Here is an 18,331-nt window from a genome sequence, read left to right on the forward strand (position 1 = left end):
GGCCCATGACATCCCCCTCGCAGGGCACCAGGGAATCCGGCGCACCCGGCAGAGGTTGCTACAGAACTTTTACTGGCCCGGGGTCTTTACCACGGTCCGGCAGTATTGCCGATCCTGTGACCCCTGTCAGAGGGTGGGGAAGGCCCGGGACAAGGGGAAAGCGGCTTTGAGACCTTTGCCCATCATAGAGGAGCCCTTCCAGAAGGTGGCCATGGACATCGTGGGGCCTCTCAGCAAGACGACCCGGTCGGGGAAGAAATACATTCTGGTGGTGGTAGATTTTGCCACCCGCTACCCCGAGGCAGTGCCCTTAGCTTCCATTGAAGCAGACACCGTGGCCGATGCGCTCCTGACCATTTTCAGCCGAGTGGGGTTCCCCAAGGAAGTCTTGACAGACCAAGGCTCCAACTTCATGTCGGCCCTGCTCCGGTGCTTGTGGGAGAAATGTGGAGTCCGGCACGACTGGGCCTCAGCTTATCACCCCCAGTCCAACGGGCTGGTGGAGAGGTTCAACGGGACGCTAAAGATGATGCTGAAAACCTTTATGAACCAGCACCCGCAGGATTGGGACAAGTACTTACCTCACCTGCTGTTCGCGTACAGGGAGGTGCCCCAGGAGTCTACCGGATTTTCGCCTTTCGAACTGTTATATGGAAGGAGGGTGAGGGGCCCCCTGGACCTGATGAGAGACGAATGGGAGGGGAAGGCCACTCCCGATGGAGAGTCAGTGGTGGAGTATGTCCTGATCTTCCGAGAGAGACTTGCTGAACTCATGGGCCTGGCCAGGGAGAATCTGGCCAGAGCCCAGAAGAGGCAGAAGGTCTGGTATGACCGCACGGCGCGGGCCCGTGCCTACGCCACCGGGGATCCGGTGATGGTTCTCATCCCTGTGAGAAAGAACAAACTACAGGCCGCCTGGGAGGGCCCTTTCAAGGTCGTCAAGCAGCTCAATGAGGTAAACTATGTGGTGGAGCTGTCGAACCGGGCGCACCACCGCCGGGTGTACCATGTGAATATGATGAAGCCATATTATGCCAGGGGGAATGTGGTGTTGGCCGTGTGTGGACAGTGGGAAGAGCAGGGAGATGACCCTTTAGTAGATCTATTCCCTGGGACCAGAGCTGGTTCCCCCCTGGAAACAATTCCCCTCTCGGATCAGCTAACCCCTGCCCAGCAAGCTGAGGTCAGGGAGGTGCTGCATCCGTACCGACAGCTGTTTTCCAACCAGCCTGGACGCACTAATCTGACTGTCCACCGGGTGCAGACAGGGTCGCACCCGCCGATAAGATGCCCCCCTTTCCGAGTCACAGGGAAAACTGCTCAGGACCTGGAAAGAGAGGTCCGGGACATGCTGGCTTTGGGGGTGATCCAGCCATCGGCCAGCCCTTGGGCCTCGCCGGTGGTGCTGGTCCCCAAAAAGGACGGGTCGGTCCGGTTCTGCGTGGACTATCGGAAGCTCAATGCCATCACTGTATCTGATGCCTACCCCATGCCCAGGCCGGACGAGCTCCTAGACAAGCTGGGAGGAGCTCGGTACCTCACCACCATGGACCTTACAAAGGGCTACTGGCAAGTGCCGCTGGATGCAGATGCCCGACTGAAATCGGCCTTTATCACCCCTCTGGGGCTCTATGAGTTCCTGACCCTGCCTTTCGGCCTCAAGGGAGCGCCGGCCACCTTCCAGCGCCTGGTGGACCAGCTCCTGAGGGGGATGGAGAGTTTTGCCGTGGCGTATATTGATGACATCTGTGTCTTTAGCCAGACCTGGGAGGACCACGTGTCCCAGGTTAGACAAGTGCTGGACCGACTCCAGGGGGCTGGGCTGACTGTAAAAGCGGAGAAGTGCAAGGTGGGGATGGCGGAAGTGTCTTACCTGGGCCATCGGGTGGGGAGCGGCCGCCTAAAGCCGGAACCTGCCAAGGTGGAGGTGATCAGAGACTGGCCCGCTCCCCACACCAAAAAGCAGGTCCAAGCCTTTATTGGGATGGCAGGATACTACCGAAGATTTGTGCCCCACTTTAGCGCCATAGCCACCCCCATCACTGAGCTATGCAAGAAGGGGAAGCCAGACAAGGTGGTCTGGACCGAGCAGTGCCAGGAGGCTTTCCGGGCGCTGAAGGAGGCTCTGGTCAGTGGCCCAGTTCTGGCAAACCCAGACTTTGACAAGCCCTTTGTGGTGTTCACCGACGCCTCCGACACGGGACTGGGGGCGGTGTTAATGCAGGAGGATGAAAAGGGGGAGAGACACCCCATCGTGTACCTGAGCAAGAAGTTGCTACCCCGGGAGCAACACTACGCGGCCATCGAGAAGGAGTGCCTGGCCATGGTGTGGGCCCTCAAGAAACTAGAGCCCTATCTCTTCGGGCGGCACTTCACCGTGTACACCGACCACTCGCCCCTGACCTGGCTGCACCAGATGAAAGGAGCCAACGCGAAACTCCTGAGATGGAGCCTGCTCCTGCAGGATTACGACATGGACGTGGTCCACGTGAAGGGAAGTGCCAACCTGATAGCGGATGCGCTGTCCCGGAGAGGGGGCCCCGAACTTCCCCAGGTCACTGGTCACAGTGACCCCGCTCAGGCCCTGCACCCCTCTTCCTGGGATCCACTGAGACTCTCAGCCAGCCAGTAAAACAGAAGGTTTATTGGACAACAGGAACACAGTCCACAACAGAGCTTGTGGGTACAACCAGGACCCCTCAATCACGTCCTTCTGGGGGAGCAGGGAGCTTAGACCCCAGCCCTGGGGTTCCCTGTGTTCCTCCCCCCAGCCTCCAAACTCCCAACTAAACCCACCCAGCAGGTTCCCTGCTGCAGCCTCTGTTCACATTCCTGGGCAGAGGTGTTACCTCCCCCTCCCCCTCCTGGCTCAGGTGACAGGCTCTCAGGTCTCCCATCCCCAGGGCACATTCCCAGGTCAACACTCCCCCCTCCCTGCTGAGTCACATCGTCACACCTTCATCCAGGCTTTCCCCTTTGATCAGCGCTTCAGTCGCTTGGTGGTGCAGTCTGTAGATGGAGGTGGAAGAGAGAGGAAACATGGCAAATGTCTCTCCCTTTTATCGTGTTCTTTCTTTCCCCTTGGCTTTGCCCCCCCCTTCAGAGTCAGGGGAGCATTACCTCACCGCAGTCCCCACCTGACCAAGGGAAGGGGGGTGACTCACTGGAGAGTCCAACAGAGCCTTTTTGCTGCCTAGGCCAGAGTCCTTTGTTCCTGGGAAGCTGGGCTGGGTTTGTCCCATACATGTCCTGACGAGGTGTGAACGGCCCCTCTGCTCCTGGAGAGTTTTGCCTGGGCCTGTTTTAAGCTGTGAGGACATATTTTCAGCCTCATAACTATTATACATTAAATTACGACCTACAACATCACTATAGCACCACTGCTCAGCCTTCCGAAGACACCCAACATGACAAACTTTGCACTGGATACCGGACAATCATATTATCAGGATGAACGTGGGGGTGCAGGGTGTTCCCCTGCGATAAAGTATCACAGCCATGCCTTCCCAAGGGGGAGAATTGGGGGCCCTGCATTGTGTGCCTCGCACTCACTGCCTGTACCATCCATGCCCAGGATAGCTGGTGGCTGGGATTCAGTGGGAAGTGCCTGCAGTGTGACCCCCCTACGGCCCTTTCCCTGGGGAGCTCTGGGGACCCCTGCAGTGGGTGGCTGGCAGGGGGAAGGGTGGGTGCCTGACTGTAGTTTTAAGTTGGACAATGGCAGTGAGACACCAAGTGTGACAGCCCAGGCTGCAGGGGGTCCCTGGGAGCAGGGCCCTAAAGCACCAGCCACGGGGATGCCTCGGGACAACCCGAATGCCCAAGGCCTGGGGACACTGCTCCCTTGCTGAATGTGCAGGCTGGGGTCTGCCAACCCACCCCCAGGACTCCAGGCCTTATTGGCAGGACTCCTCCATGGCTCTTCTCAAAGCTCCCAGAACGGGGGGAATTGAGAGGCTGAATCCAGGACAAACTTGCTGTGATCTGTGAGCCGGTGGAGCCTCAGTGGGGACAGACAGAGTCCCGTAGGGAGCCTCGCAGGCCTGGTCTCACATGGACCCTCCTTGGGCTTGACATCTGCCTTGGTGCACAAGGAGCTGGGAAGCAGGAGGCTGGGCCGGGGCCGTTATCGCTTTCTCATTTGTAGCCCCGCTCCTGGCAGACCCCAGAGCGACTCCCGGCGAGAGTGGCTGTGCCGGTCCCAGGCGCGAGCAGTGCTGCATCCACTGCAATCAGTGGAAGGAGCAAGGGCAGCAAACCTGGCCCCGTGACTGAGCGCTCGCTTTGGCGGGGCAGAGGCTCTCAGGAAGAGCTGCTCTTGTTCCCCGGGAACGGTGGGGCAGCCCTCTGGGTGCCGTGCGGGTCAGAGAAGTGCTCCTTTGGCCTGCAAGTCTATTAAACCCTCTCCGCTCTGCACACCGGAAAGCAGGGAATGGGGCCAGAGCAACCCGGAGCTTCCGGCAGGGAGGTGTGAGCAGCTCCCCACACCCCCAGCACAGGGTGACCTCACCACACCGGCCCAGGGCTTGGGGAGGGAGAGGCAGCCTAGGGGCTTGGTGACAGGCCCATGGTGGCCTTGGCCCCGTCACTGCCCCTCTCTGCTGGGAGGCTGAGCAAGCAATCTGCACACAGGAGACACCGGCTAAGGGCTAAAGGGGGGTGGTGTCCTGAAGCCAGCCAACTCCGAGCCTACCTGGCAGGAAGGGGCTTGGGGTTCCCCCAGACACTCTGAGAATGGAGCCTTTCCTCTGGTTGCTCTCTGCCTCCCCTGCCCCGCTCAGACCCCTTCCCCAGGCCCCCCCATCCCCATTTGGATCAGTAACGACCGGGCTCCCCTTGGTGGTCAGTCTGGCTCAGTGGGGAGCCTGAAGGCCAGTACCCAGGTGCCCAGTACCCAGGCTCGTACTCAGGTGCAGTGCGAGGGGCAGTGGCTGGAGCTGGCCTCCTGGAGCCTCACTGAGCAGGGAGTCAGCTGGCGGCCTTGGCAGCAGCAGGAACGAAAGCACCGTCCAGCCCCATGAGGCCTGTCAGAGCCAGTGGGACCTGCCCCCGGGCTGCGCTGCAGGTCTGAGGGGCTGTGGAGACAGAGATGGAGCGATCTCTGCAGACTCTCAGGCTCCCCGACGCCCAGGAGCTGTGGGATCATCCAAACCTCCTTCACCCAAAAGCCCTGCAGAGCCGGGCAAAACCCTGACTCTGCCAGAGCTGGTGCCCCCGGGCAGCGCTGGGCAGGTCAGGGAGGGGGCCTGGAGTTGCACTCTGAATTCTGACCCTACAGGACCCCAGAGAACATGGCTCGGCCCTTTCACTCCAAGTGGGAAATGGGTTTAACCCTAACAAGGGTCTATGGGGGCAAAGGAAGGAGCCAATGGCAGAAAGGAAGCGGCCGGGGGTGTCTGGTTACCAGACCCTTCCTGGAGAGAGCATCCACTCCGAACCCCGACAGCCTTTCCGACACACCGGGTCGGCCTGTTTGGGGTGACGATCGCTGGGCCCTGTCCGCCCCGGGGGGCTCTCGTGCCACGGGCCTTCAGGCTCCTGCTCTCAGAGCAGGGTCGTTATCGTGGCATCGAGACATCCGGATCCCCCGTTTCTGGGTGCCCCTGAGAGCCCCTGGGTGGGGGCGGGCAGGCCCAGGTGAGTCAAGCCCCCCACTGCCTGCCAGGGGCCTGTGGGGCTGGCAGCTGTTGCCGATGCAGAGCGAGGCGCCCGAGTCCAGCCCTCTGCCCCGAACACTCCCGGGGGGAGGCTGGGCCCTGCCCCCCACAGCGCAGCGATGGCACCCGCCGGGCACTGAGCGCTCACGGGGGGTGCAGGGCGACAGCACGGCCCGCGGGGAGAGCTGCAAATCAAAAGGGTGGGGCTGGGGTCACCCCCTGAGTTTCTGGAGGCGGGGGGAGGGGCTGGGGTCACCCCCTGAGTCTCTGGAGGCGGGGGGAGGGGTGGGGGTCACCCCCTGAGTCTCTGGGGGCGGGGAGAGGGGCTGGGGTCACCCCCCCAAGTCTCTGGGGTCGCCCCCCAAGTCTCTGGAGGGGAGGGGGAGGGGCTGGGGTCGCCCCCCGAGTCTCTGAGAGCGGGGGAGGGGCTGGGGTCGCCCCCGAGTCTCTGGGGAACGGGGAGGGGCTGGGGTCACCCCCCCCGAGGGCCTGGGGGTGGGGGAGGGGCTGGGGTCACCCCCCAAGTCTCTGGGGAAGCGGGGGAGGGGCTGGGGTCGCCCCCCGAGTGTCTGGGGGCGGGGGAGGGGCTGGGGTCGCCCCCGAGTGTCTGGGGTGGGGGAAGGGCTGGGGGCGGGGCAGACACTACATTTCCCATCACCCCCCGCGGCGGGCGGAAGCGGAAGTGGCGGCAGGACGCAGCGGCGGCGGCGACCCCGGTTCGGTCACCTGGTAACCACCCCCCCCCCCGGACCCCCCCGCGCCCCGCCCCGCCCCCAGGGCTTCACCTCCCCCAGACCCCCGATCCTGCCCCCCCCCGGGCCCCCGCCGCCTCTTCACCCCCGCCACGGCCCCCCCCCGGGCGGATCGCGGGGTGCCGGCGCTGCGGGGGCGAAGGGGTCCCCGAGCTGCGCCCCCCCCCCCCCCCGAGAAGGGGTCCCCGAGCTGCGCCCCCCCCCCCCCGGGAAGGGGTCCCCGAGCTGCGCCCCCCCCCCCCGGGAAGGGGTCCCCGAGCTGCGCCCCCTCCCCCCCGGGAAGGGGTCCCCGAGCTGCGCCCCCCCCCCCCCCCGGGAAGGGGTCCCCGAGCTGCGCCCCCCCCCCCGGGAAGGGGTCCCCGAGCTGCGCCCCCCCCCCCCGGGAAGGGGTCCCCGAGCTGCGCCCCCCCCCCCCCCCGGGAAGGGGTCCCCGAGCTGCGCCCCCCCCCCCCGGGAAGGGGTCCCCGAGCTGCGCCCCCTCCCCCCCCGGGAAGGGGTCCCCGAGCTGCGCCCCCCCCCCCCCCCGGGAAGGGGTCCTTTCCCCTCGGGCCAGGCTGTCCCCAGGCAGCGGGCCGGAGGGGCGGTCACAGAGCCGGCGGGATGGGGGGAGCCCCGTGACTCTGCTGCTCCCCTGCCGCGCCAGGCTCCCTCTCCCCCGTAAACCGTCTGCCCGCCCGGCTCCGGTTCTCACGGTCTCCTGCCAGCCCTGGTCTCCCCTCCAGTCGCCCCCCTGGCCTGGGCCCTCGGGAACTGCCCCTGCCGTGGCCTGGGCCGGCCGGGGGGCCAGGGCTCCGCAGCACCTGCGGACAGGCCACGGGCTGCCCGGGGGAGCCCTGAAATCACAGCGGCGCTTTGGGCGCTGAGCCAGGATGTCTGGGCAGAGGGCAGAGCCGGCAGCCCTCGTCCGGGGTGCGTGAGACAGAATGGGGGGGCGGTGCAGGCAGCCCCCGGTGTGGGGGGGTGAGGTGGGGGGGCGGTGCAGGCAGCCCCCGGTGTGGGGGGGTGAGGTGGGGGGGGCGGTGCAGGCAGCCCCCGGTGTGGGGGGGTGAGGTGGGGGGGGGCGGTGCAGGCAGCCCCCGGTGTGGGGGGGTGAGGTGGGGGGGGCGGTGCAGGCAGCCCCCGGTGTGGGGGGGTGAGGTGGGGGGGGCGGTGCAGGCAGCCCGTGTGAAGTGTGCGTGGTACAAGGGCTGTAGTTGGCAGGACTCCTGAAAGTGGTGGTCCCCTGCCCTTCTAGAGCCGCTCATGTACAGAGCTCGAAGGCTTTGCTGGTGTGTTATGAAGACTCTGCCCCCCGGGGTTGTGGTAGGAATCGCTCACCCCAGGGAGCTGTACCTTCAAAGAAGGGCCTGGCGGCTGTTCAGCAGGGCATGGCATCGCCATCCCTGCGGTGAGGAGAGGAAGGGGAAGTGGTGCGGGTCAGTTAGGGAGGCAGAAGGGAATTGCCCGGCCTGGGAGGTGGCCAAGACAAGAGGGTGACAGGCCTGCACCTGGGATGCAGCCGGGGGCTCTTTGACCACAAGCAGACAACCCCTGCTCCACGCCTCCTGTGAAGGAGGTGGTGGGGCATGGACTGAGCCCTAACCCCGGGGGAAGTGTCACCTCCTGCAGCATTTTAGGGCTTGTCCTGGCTGGCGGTGAGATCTGGCGGGGCCCCAGGCTGCAGGCAGGGCGAGCGGGTTGCTGCTGTCCTGTCTGTGTTGTCAGTTGCCAAGTTATACAGATTTTGCTCTTTTAATCTGCTCATTACAGCACCCTACCCTGTGCCTGCGGCCTCCCAGACCACACGTTGCCTGGGTCCCTGCCCAAAGCACTTCCTCCCTTAGCCTGATGTGCCGTGGCAGCGAGCCGGTACAGGGTGTCAGTCAGAAGGTCTCCCAGCAAAGACCAGTGAGTGGCGTTGGAAGCTAAGCTCCCACGGGCTCTAAGGCAGGGGTGCCTCTTGGTAGCTAAGTCTTTGTTAAGTCCCCCCTTGTCGCAGGGGGGAGTTGGGGCCTCCAGTTGTGTGCAGCCCTGGGGCTTACCGTTGCTTTCAGACTCCCTCCTCTTCCTGTTTGTCATGCTCACGGGGTCCTGTTCTCCGTGAGGTTGCTGGCAGCTCTTTGGGGCTGGGATGAGCTCCTCCCCTTTGCATTGCCCCGGCATAGGGGTGATCAGGGCCTTCTGCATGCAGCAAACAGGAATGGAGCATCAGCAGGATTCTGAGTGAGGTGAGGCAGGGGCTTTGGTCTGCAGGCTCTAGGAGCCTGGTGCAGGCCGGCCCCCGTGTGGAAGCCTTTGTGCGGGGAGGAGGTGAAGGAGGCATGGAGCTGGTGCCAGGAGGGTGGAGGGAACAGATCCGTAAAGTGACCTGGTAACAGATGCAGGCAGGGGCTGTGTGAGGCATGTCCGGGGATCCACGCTCAGCGCCTTGGGGAGCACAGATTCTAAGGCTGAGGGACCATAGTGATTGTCTGCTCTGACCCCCTGTGCAGCCCAGGCCAGAGAGCTGCCCTGGATTCATTCCTGATGTAACTAGAGCAAAACATCCCATCTTGACTGAAAAATGGCCAGTGATGGAAAATCCACTATGGCCCTTGGTAAATTGTTCCAATGGTTAGTTACCCTTTGTTACAATGTGCCCCTTATTTCCAGTCTGAATTTGTCTAGCTTCAGCTTCCAGCCACTGGATCTCGTTAGACCTTTGTCTGCTGGGTGAGGAGCCCTCTGTGATCAAATTCAAGGTGCGGGGGGACGCCATGGCTGAGGCATCGTGTGCCTGTGAGGAGGATTTTGGAGGGGGCTGGAGAGAGGGGAGGTTGTCTTCGTGGTCATGCAGCCTCTCCTTGAGCATCCTCCCTCCAGCTTCTTTCATCATTTCTGGTGCTTTTCTCTGAATTCTCCCATTTGCCAGAACAGGTTGGTACTGAAGGGCCTGGCTGGATCACGGCATTCAGGATGCGGAGCTTGAGCTGCCTCTGCAGCCTGAAATAACTCAGATGCTTTCAGCATCACCCCGTGTATTTCTCAGCTGTCCCAGTGAATGTCTGCATTGGGCTGTTTTCACTACACTTTTCCAAGCTGAATTCTCCTGTATTTCTAACCTTGCTAGGTTGGTTTGAATTATTTATCTGTGCTTTCTGGTGTTTGCAACACCTCTCTGCTCCAGCTCATCTGCAAATTTAATTATAATTCATTATTCAAGTGTCAAACGATACCCTGGTGGTCAGTTAAATTGTGTCTACTGTGCTTGTCCAAAAGCTCTGGCCAGTAGTCCTAGTGAAATAACTTGTGTTCTGGATAACCCCCATGGCTGTCACTCTACGTTTGCAGAGTCTCTTTGGTTTTTGTTCCATTCTTTCACTAGGGATTGCAATTGGATTTGCCATACGATGGGGGCTGGGGTTACTGTTCTTTCTTGGATAGAAAATCAGTACCTCCTTTACGTTTTTCACTCCTCTCCAGAGCGCCATGATTTTTTACCAATATTGTCTGTAGTTCGGTAGGTTAATTAGCTGACTCCTGGATACCCGACAGTGCCTGGCACCCTGATGAGCTGATTTGATAGAGAGCGATCTTCGGTGTTCTATTTTCTTTTACCAGCAGCTGTTTTCACAAGTCCTTATTTGGGTGGCTAAAGACATTTAAATAATCTCAGCCTTTTTTGAGTCCTGGTTAATTTTATCTCCTTCCTTATTTATTAGTAGACCTGCTTTCTCTCTAGCGCTGATCCTGTCCCTGATAGATTTGTAAAATCCCTTCGTGTTTCCCTTAGCCCTTCATGTCATTAACTCATTCTGCTTTTTGTTGCCTTTTCTTTTCCCTGCAGCTTTGAAGGGACAGTATCAACTTACAAATCACAGTCCTGTCTGAAAATGTTTCCTTTCTATTGTTGCAGGTATCTCTTAAGAGCATCAGGGGAAAGGCTTGATTGAAATCTCCCTCTTTTCCAGTGAGATTCCTGTGTTCCTTTGACAGCTCTCCAGCTTTCACTGTCTTCCCTTTGCAGTTTATTTCCCCTGCTGTTTGAGTGGATCTTTCACACAGCAACTGGGGAGAGAGACATTTGAAAAGAACACCAGTTGGCAGGGGTCTCAGGGCAGGAGGAGGCTGTGGAACTACTCTCCAGGCACTTTTGAGAACTGACTAGCTTTGTGCTTTACTCTGTGCCTTTCTTTGGCTCTGTGTCTGTGGGTTCAGTCCCCCGCATTTCTCCATTGCCAGGGCAGCTTCCTGTATCCTCAGCTCTGCCTCTCCCTGGCAGTTTTCTAGGTACATTTGTGGCCCCTCACCTGAGTGTCTGAGCTAGTCCCTTGTGGAACAGGTTGGATGGGGGTCGCTGTAGTGTCCATTACCCCTGCTTGCCTCTGAGCTGGTCTGGGTCAGGTGAGTGCCAGGAGCTGTGTTCTGAAAGGCCACCCTGTGGAGAGGTGTTGGACCTTCCCCCTGGCCATGGCTCTGCCTGCAAAGGGTACTGCTATCCTCTGGTCCCTAGTTCCTTTGGGATTCTTGACAAGGCGGCAGGGCCGGTTCCTAAGTGACCAGAGGAGCTAGCAGATGGGAGTTTTGCAAGGGAGTGTAGAGAGGGAGCGTGACAGCCAGATACACCTAACAAACATGCACTACACGTAGGCCAGTAACCCCACCAAAGAACGAACAAACAAATGAAATCTCTGCAAGAGTAAAAATAATGCAAAGATCACAGGCAGCCATCCAGCAGTGGAGTGGGGGCTGTCCAGTGTATTGCACTGAATGCAACATGTACATGGGCGCATTCAGTGCAAGGAGCTCGTGGCTCTCAGAGACCAAGTGCGGGCTCTGGCGACTACAGTGGCTGAACTGGAGGAGCTAAGGGAGCAGAGGTGCATAGAGGAGACTTTCCGGGACACAGCAGAGTGGTTTCACTCCCTGTCTGACAGCCTCTGTGCTGTTGAGGAGGATGAAAGTCTCGGGGAAAGAGAACATCAGGCTGGAGTGGAGGGAAACAATCCCATAGTTGGGACCCTTCTTCTAGGTGATGTCATGGTATCCTCTAGCACTGAGGTCCCCAGTTATTAGGAAGGTAATAGTAATGCAGGATTTCATAGAATCATAGAATATCAGGGTTGGACGGAACCTCAGGAGGTCATCTAGTCCAACCCCCTGCTCAAAGCAGGACCAATCCCCAATTAAATCATCCCAGCCAGGGCTTTGTCAAGTCTGACCTTAAAAACTTCTAAGGAAGGAGATTCTACCACTTCCCTAGGTAACGCATTCCAGTGTTTCACACCCTCCTAGTGAAAATTTTTTTCCTAATATCCAACCTAAACCTCCCCCACTGCAACTTGAGACCATTACTCCTTGTCCTGTCCTCTTCTACCACTGAGAATAGTCTAGAACCATCCTCTCTGGAACCACCTCTCAGGAAGTTGAAAGCAGCTATCAAATCCCCCCCATTCTTCTCTTCTGCAGACTAAACAATCCCAGTTCCCTCAGCCTCTCCTCATAGACCCCTAATCATTTTTGTTGCCCTTCGCTGGACTCTCTCCAATTTATCCACATCCTTCTTGTAGTGTGGGGCCCAAAACTGGACACAGTACTCCAGATGAGGCCTCACCAATGTCGAATAGAGGGGGACGATCACGTCCCTTGATCTGCTCGCTATGCCCCTACTTATACATCCCAAAATGCCATTGACGTTCTTGGCAACAAGGGCACACTGCTGACTCATATCCAGCTTCTCATCCACTGTCACCCCTAGGTCTTTTTCCGCAGAACTGCTGCCTAGCCATTCGGTCCCCAGTCTGTAGCGGTGCATTGGGTTCTTCCGTCCTAAGTGCAGGACTCTGCACTTATCCTTGTTGAACCTCATCCGATTTCTTTTGGCCCAATCCTCCAATTTGTCTAGGTCCCTCTGTATCGTATCCCTGCCCTCCAGCGTATCTATCTCTCCTCCCAGTTTAGTGTCATCTACAAACTTGATGAGGGTGCAATCCACACCATCCTCCAGATCATTAATGAAATATTGAACAAAACCAGCCCCAGGACCGACCCCTGGGGCACTCCACTTGACACCGGCTGCCAACTAGACATGGAGCCATTGATCACTACCCGTTGAGCCCGACAATCTAGCCAACTTTCTACTCACCTTATAGTGCATTCATCCAGCCCATACTTCTTTAACTTGCTGGCAAGAATACTGTGGGAGACCGTGTCAAAAGCTTTGCTAAAGTCAAGAAACAACACATCTACTGCTTTCCCTTCATCCACAGAACCAGTAATCTCATCATAGAAGGCGATTAGATTAGTCTTCCCTTGGTGAATCCATGCTGACTGTTCCTGATCATTTTCCTCCCATGTAAGTGCTTCAGGACTGATTCCTTGAGGACCTGCTCCATGATTTTTCGAGGGACTGAGGTGAGGCTGACTGGCCTGTAGTTCCCAGGATTTGATTATTACAAATATAGATAGCTGGGTTTGTGATGACTAGGAGAATCGCATGGTGACTTCTCTGGTGGGTGCGAAGGTTGCAGACCGCTTGAGACATCTAGACAGGAGCTGGTGGTCATGGTACATGTAGATACTAATGACATAGGGAAAAGCAGGTGAGATTTCCTGGAGACCAAGTGTAGGCTGCTAGGTAAGAGATTGAAGTCCAGCACCTCCATGGTCGCATTATCTGAAATGCTTCCAGTTCCATGCTCAGGGCTAGGTAGACAGAACTGCAGCGTCTCAGTGCATGGATAAGACGATGGTTTTGGGAGGAGGGATCTAGATTTATTAGGAACGGGGGAATATTTGGGGAAAGGAGAATAGCCTAGTAAAGAGGAGATAATAGAAGTTGGTAAAATACAGGTAGGAACTGAAGAGAAATGAAAAAGACCCATTCAGTTCCATCACATGAAGGCAGACAACCAACTAGTGACAAATTTTGTAAGTGCTTGTGTACAAATGCTAGAAGTCTAAATACTAAGATGGGTGAACTTAAATGCCTGGTAGTAAAGGAGGATGTTGCTATAATAGGCATCACAGAAACTTTGTGGAACAATGATAATTGATGGGATGCTGTAATACTAGGGTACGAAATATGTAGGCAGGATGGAGCAGGTCACGCTGTTGAACGAGGGGCACTGTATGTGAAAGAAAACATAGTCAAATATAGTAAAAATGTTAAATGGTGCCAGAGAATCACACTGGACAGAAATTCCGTACTGGAATAGTAAGAGTCTAGCAGTAGGGATATACTGCCAACCCCTGACCAGGATGGTGACAGTGACTGTGAAATGCTCAGGGAGATTAGAGAGGCGACAAAAACAGAAACCCCAATAGTAATAGTGGATTTCAGCTACCCTATATTGACCAGGTACATATCTCTTCAGCCCAGGATGCAGAGATAAAATTTCTAGACACCATTAATGACTGCTTCTTGGAGCAGCTTGTCTTGGATCCTCCAAGGAGAGAGGCAGTTCTTGATTTAGTCCTCAGTAGAGCACAGGATCTGGTCCAAGATGTGAATATAGCTGAACCGCTTGGTAATAGCATCACAGATCCATAGGGCTGGTGCTGTGACCCCAGCTTTGGAACAGGCTCTTGGAAGAGCCCTTCAATGAGCCAGACCCCCTAAAGGTCTCACTTTTCTCCAGAGTAAGCCACACGGCTTCACCACCTCCTTAAGCTGAACCTCTGGTCCTTCAGCACCTGTACCTCACACTGAGCTCTGGCCAGTGAGTCCAACTGGGACAGACCCCAAAGGAGACTTGTGCAGGCTTAGGGAGCCAGGCACCTGCTCCGCCAGTGGCTGCAGGGACATTCAGCCAGCACTTTCACACAGAAGCCATTGTTAGTTGACTGGACACGGCACAGAAAGTCCTTGGTTAGCCCAGAGAAAAGGAAGTGACAGCCTAGTCCATCCTGCTCAGCACAGAGCCCAACCTCCGTCCCTCTGACCTCTCTTAGTCGGGGCACCTGACCTGGGACAGCTTCCCATAGCCACCACTTAACTCCCACCTCACCCCCAGGCCTTTGTTCCCCAGCTGGGCAAACACGGCTTGGCGTTCTGCGGAGAGTTGCGGCCATCCATGGTGGCTGGTCGCTGGGTACCAAAGTCCCAGTGATAGGGGTTGCCATTGTCTTCTCACGAACTTCCTGGATATGGGGCCCAAGCCCCAGACAGCTGGGAGCTATCCACACCTGAGTCTCTGAGCTGCTGCAGAGAGCAAACAGCCCTTTCTATCCCTGGGGTAACCCTACATCACATAGGGAAAACTGAGGCACAAATAGGCTTCAGAAAAATATTTGAAAAACTTTCCACTCTGTCATAAATAGTCACCATAATGTAATTAAATTTCATATCCTTGTAGGGTGGAATATACAAAAGAAACCCACCACAGCAGCATTTAACAACAAAAAGGGGAACTACACAAAAATGTGGAAGCTAGTTACATGGAAATTAAAAGGAACAGTCACAAGAAGGAAATGCCTGCAAGCTGCATGGAAACGACTTAAACACCCAATAGAGGCTCAAATGAAAGAGGACCAAAAAATACCACCTTGGCTAAACAATGGAATAAAAGAGGTGGTTAGATGCAAAAAGGCATCCTTTACAAATTGGAACTCAGATCCCAATGAGGAATAGAAAAGAGCATAAGCTCTGGCAAGTCAAGTGTAAAAGTATAATGAGGCAGGCCAAGAAAGACTTTGAAAATCAACTAGCCAAAGGCACGAAAGCCAACAGCAAAATTTTTTAAAGTACATCTGAAGCAGGAAGCTGCCAAACCGACAATGGGGGACACTGGGCAATGGAAGTGCTAAAGGAGCACTCCAGGCAGACAAGGCTGTGTCAGAGAAGCTAAATTAATTCTTTGCTTTGGTCTTTGCTGCAGAGGATGTGAGGGAGAGTCACACACCTGAACTATTCTTTTTCAGCACAGATCGGAGGAATTGTCCCAAATGGAGGTGTCAGTAGAGAAGGTCTTGGAAGAAACTGTTTAATTTAATAGTAATAGGTCACTAAGACCAGGTGTTATCCACCCAAGAGTTCTGAAAGAACTTAAATGAAATTGCAGAACCAGTAACTGGAGTACATAACCTATTGCTTAAATCAGCCCCCCGATGACTGGAGGATAGCTAATGTAACACTGATTTTTACAAAAGGCTCCAGAGGCGATCCTGGCAATTACAGACTGGCGAGCCTGACTTCTGTGCCAGGGCAACTGGTTGAAACTAAAGAACAAAATTATCACACACACAGATGAGCACAATATGTTGGGGAAGAGTCAGGGGGGACTGAATCATCTATCTGCCGCCCCGACCGGGAAAATGGAGAAGTCTGCTGCTTGCCAGGAGCTAAGATTCGCGATGTGATGGAGAGACTGCCGAGACGCATCAAGCCCTCGGATCGTTACCCCTTCTTGCTTCTCCACGTGGGCACCAATGATACTGCCAAGAATGACCTTGAGCTGATCACTGCAGACTACGTGGCTCTGGGAAGAAGGATAAAGGAGTTTGAGGCGCAAGTGGTGTTCTCGTCCATCCTCCCCGTGGAAGGAAAAGGCCTGGGTAGGGACCGTCGAATCGTGGAAGTCAATGAATGGCTACGCAGGTGGTGTCGGAGAGAAGGCTTTGGATTCTTTGACCATGGGATGGTGCTCCAAGAGGGAGGAGTGGTAGGCAGAGATGGGCTCCACCTAACGAAGAGAGGGAAGAGCATCTTCGCAAGCAGGCTGGCTAACCTAGTGAGGAGGGCTTTAAACTAGGTTCACCAGGGGAAGGAGACCAAAGACCTAAGGTAAGTGGGGAAGTGGGATACCGGGAGGAAGCACGAGCAGGAACGCGTGAGAGGGGAGGGCTCCTGCCTCATACTGAGAAAGAGGAGTGATCAGCGGGTTATCTCAAGTGTCTATACACAAATGCACGAATCCTGGGAAATGAGCAGGGAGAACTGGAAGTCCTGGTAAAGTCAAGGAATTATGATGTGATTGGAATAACAGAGACTTGGTGGGGTAACTCACATGACTGGAGCACCGTCATGGATGGGTATAAACTGTTCAGGAAGGACAGGCAGGGCGGAAAAGGTGGGGGAGTTGCACTGTATGTAAGAGAGCAGTATGACTGCTCAGAGCTCAAGTATGAAACTGCAGAAAAACCTGAGAATCTCTGGATTAAGTTTAGAAGTGTGAGCAACAAGGGTGATGTCGTGGTGGGAGTCTACTATAGACTACCAGACCAGGGGGATGAGGTAGACGAGGCTTTCTTCCGGCAACTCGCAGAAGTTACTAGATCGCACGCTCTGGTTCTCATGGGAGACTTCAATCACCCTGTTATCTGCTGAGAGAGCAATACGGCGGTACACAGATCCAGGAAGTTTTTGGAAAGTGTAGGGGACAATTTCCTGGTGCAAGTGCTGGAGGAACCAACCGGGGCAGAGCTCTTCTTGACCTGCTGCTCACAAACCAGGAAGAATTAGTAGGGGAAGCAAAAGTGGATGGGAACCTGGGAGGCCGTGACCATGAGATGGTTGAGCTCAGGATCCTGACACATGGAAGAAAGGAGAGCAGCAGAATACGGACCCTGGACTTCAGAAAAGCAGACTTTGACTCCCTCAGGGAACTGATGGGCAAGATCCCCTGGGAGAATAACATGAGGGGGAAAGGAGTCCAGGAGAGCTGTCTGTATTTTAAAGAATCCTTATTGAGGTTACAGGGACAGACCATCCCAATGTGTAGAAAGAATAGTAAATATGGCAGGCGACCAGCTTGGCTTCACAGTGAAATCCTTGCTGATCTGAAATACAAAAAAAAAAGCTTACAAGAAGTGGAAGATTGGACAAATGACCAGGGATGAGTATAAAAATATTGCTCGGGCATGCAGGAGTGAAATCAGGAAGGCCAGATCACACCTGGAGTTGCAGCTAGCAAGAGATGTTAAGAGTAACAAGAAGGGTTTCTTCAGGTATTTCAGCAACAAGAAGAAAGTCAAGGAAAGTGTGAGCCCCTTGCTGAATGAGGGAGGCAACCTAGTGAGAGAGGATGTGGAAAAAGCTAATGTACTCAATGCTTTTTTTGCCTCTGTCTTCACGAACAAGGTCAGCTCCCAGACTTCTGCATTGGGCAGCACAGCACGGGGAGGAGGTGACCAGCCCTCTGTGGAGAAAGAAGTGGTTCGGGACTATTTAGAAAAGCTGGATGCGCACAAGTCCATGGGGCCGGATGCGTTGCATCCGAGAGTGCTAAAGGAGTTGGCGGATGTGATTGCAGAGCCATTGACCATTATCTTTGAAAACTCATGGCAATCAGGGGAAGTCCCGGACGACTGGAAAAAGGCTCATGTAGTGCCCATCTTTAAAAAAGGGAAGAAGGAGGATCCTGGGAACTACAGGCCAGTCAGCCTCACCTCAGTCCCTGGAAAAATCATGGAGCAGGTCCTCAAGGAATCAATTCTGAAGCACTTAGAGGAGAGGAAAGTGATCAGGAACAGTCAGCATGGATTCACCAAGGGCAAGTCATGCCTGACTAATCTAATTACCTTCTATGACGAGATAACTGGCTCTGTGGATGAGGGGAAAGCGGTGGACGTGTTGTTCCTTGACTTTAGCAAAGCTTTTGACACTGTCTCCCACAGTATTCTTGCCAGCAAGTTAAAGAAGTATGGTCTGGATGAATGGACTATAAGATGGATAGAAAGCTGGCTAGATTGTCGGGCTCAACGGGTAGTGATCAATGGCTCCATGTCTAGTTGGCATCCGGTATCAAGTGGAGTGCCCAAGGGGTCGGTCCTGGGGCCGGTTTTGTTCAATATCTTCATAAATGATCTGGAGGATGGTGTGGATTGCACCCTTAGCAAGTTTGCAGATGACACTAAACTGGGAGGAGTGGTAGATACGCTGGAGGGTAGGGATAGGATACAGAGGGCCCTAGACAAATTGGAGGATTGGGCCAAAAGAAATCTGATGAGGTTCAACAAGGACAA

At 55.8% G+C, this 18,331-nt stretch overlaps 1 protein-coding gene across 7 annotated transcripts in view; it reads left to right on the forward strand.

Annotated features, from left to right (window-relative positions):
* Window positions 1-6,332: 6,332 nt before the first annotated feature.
* The window catches only part of R3HCC1L (R3H domain and coiled-coil containing 1 like), a 52,618-nt gene continuing 40,619 nt past the window's right edge, over window positions 6,333-18,331 (forward strand). The window contains exons 1-2 of one of the 7 annotated variants that reach the window (XM_048857260.2): window positions 6,913-7,318; window positions 14,725-16,151. Coding sequence is in view for 1 of the 7 variants with exons in the window: in XM_048857258.2 (XP_048713215.2) it covers window positions 7,279-7,318 (40 nt within the window). In the remaining 6 variants the exon portion in view is untranslated. Of the gene's footprint in view, window positions 6,387-6,912; window positions 7,319-8,434; window positions 8,617-14,724; window positions 16,152-18,331 lie in introns of those variants that run through there. The other 6 variants (XM_075131133.1, XM_048857259.2, XM_075131136.1 and 3 more) reach the window with 6 other exon arrangements.

The sequence above is a fragment of the Caretta caretta genome, chromosome 7 (genome assembly GCF_965140235.1).
Source record: "Caretta caretta isolate rCarCar2 chromosome 7, rCarCar1.hap1, whole genome shotgun sequence".
Classification (NCBI taxonomy): domain Eukaryota; kingdom Metazoa; phylum Chordata; order Testudines; family Cheloniidae; genus Caretta; species Caretta caretta.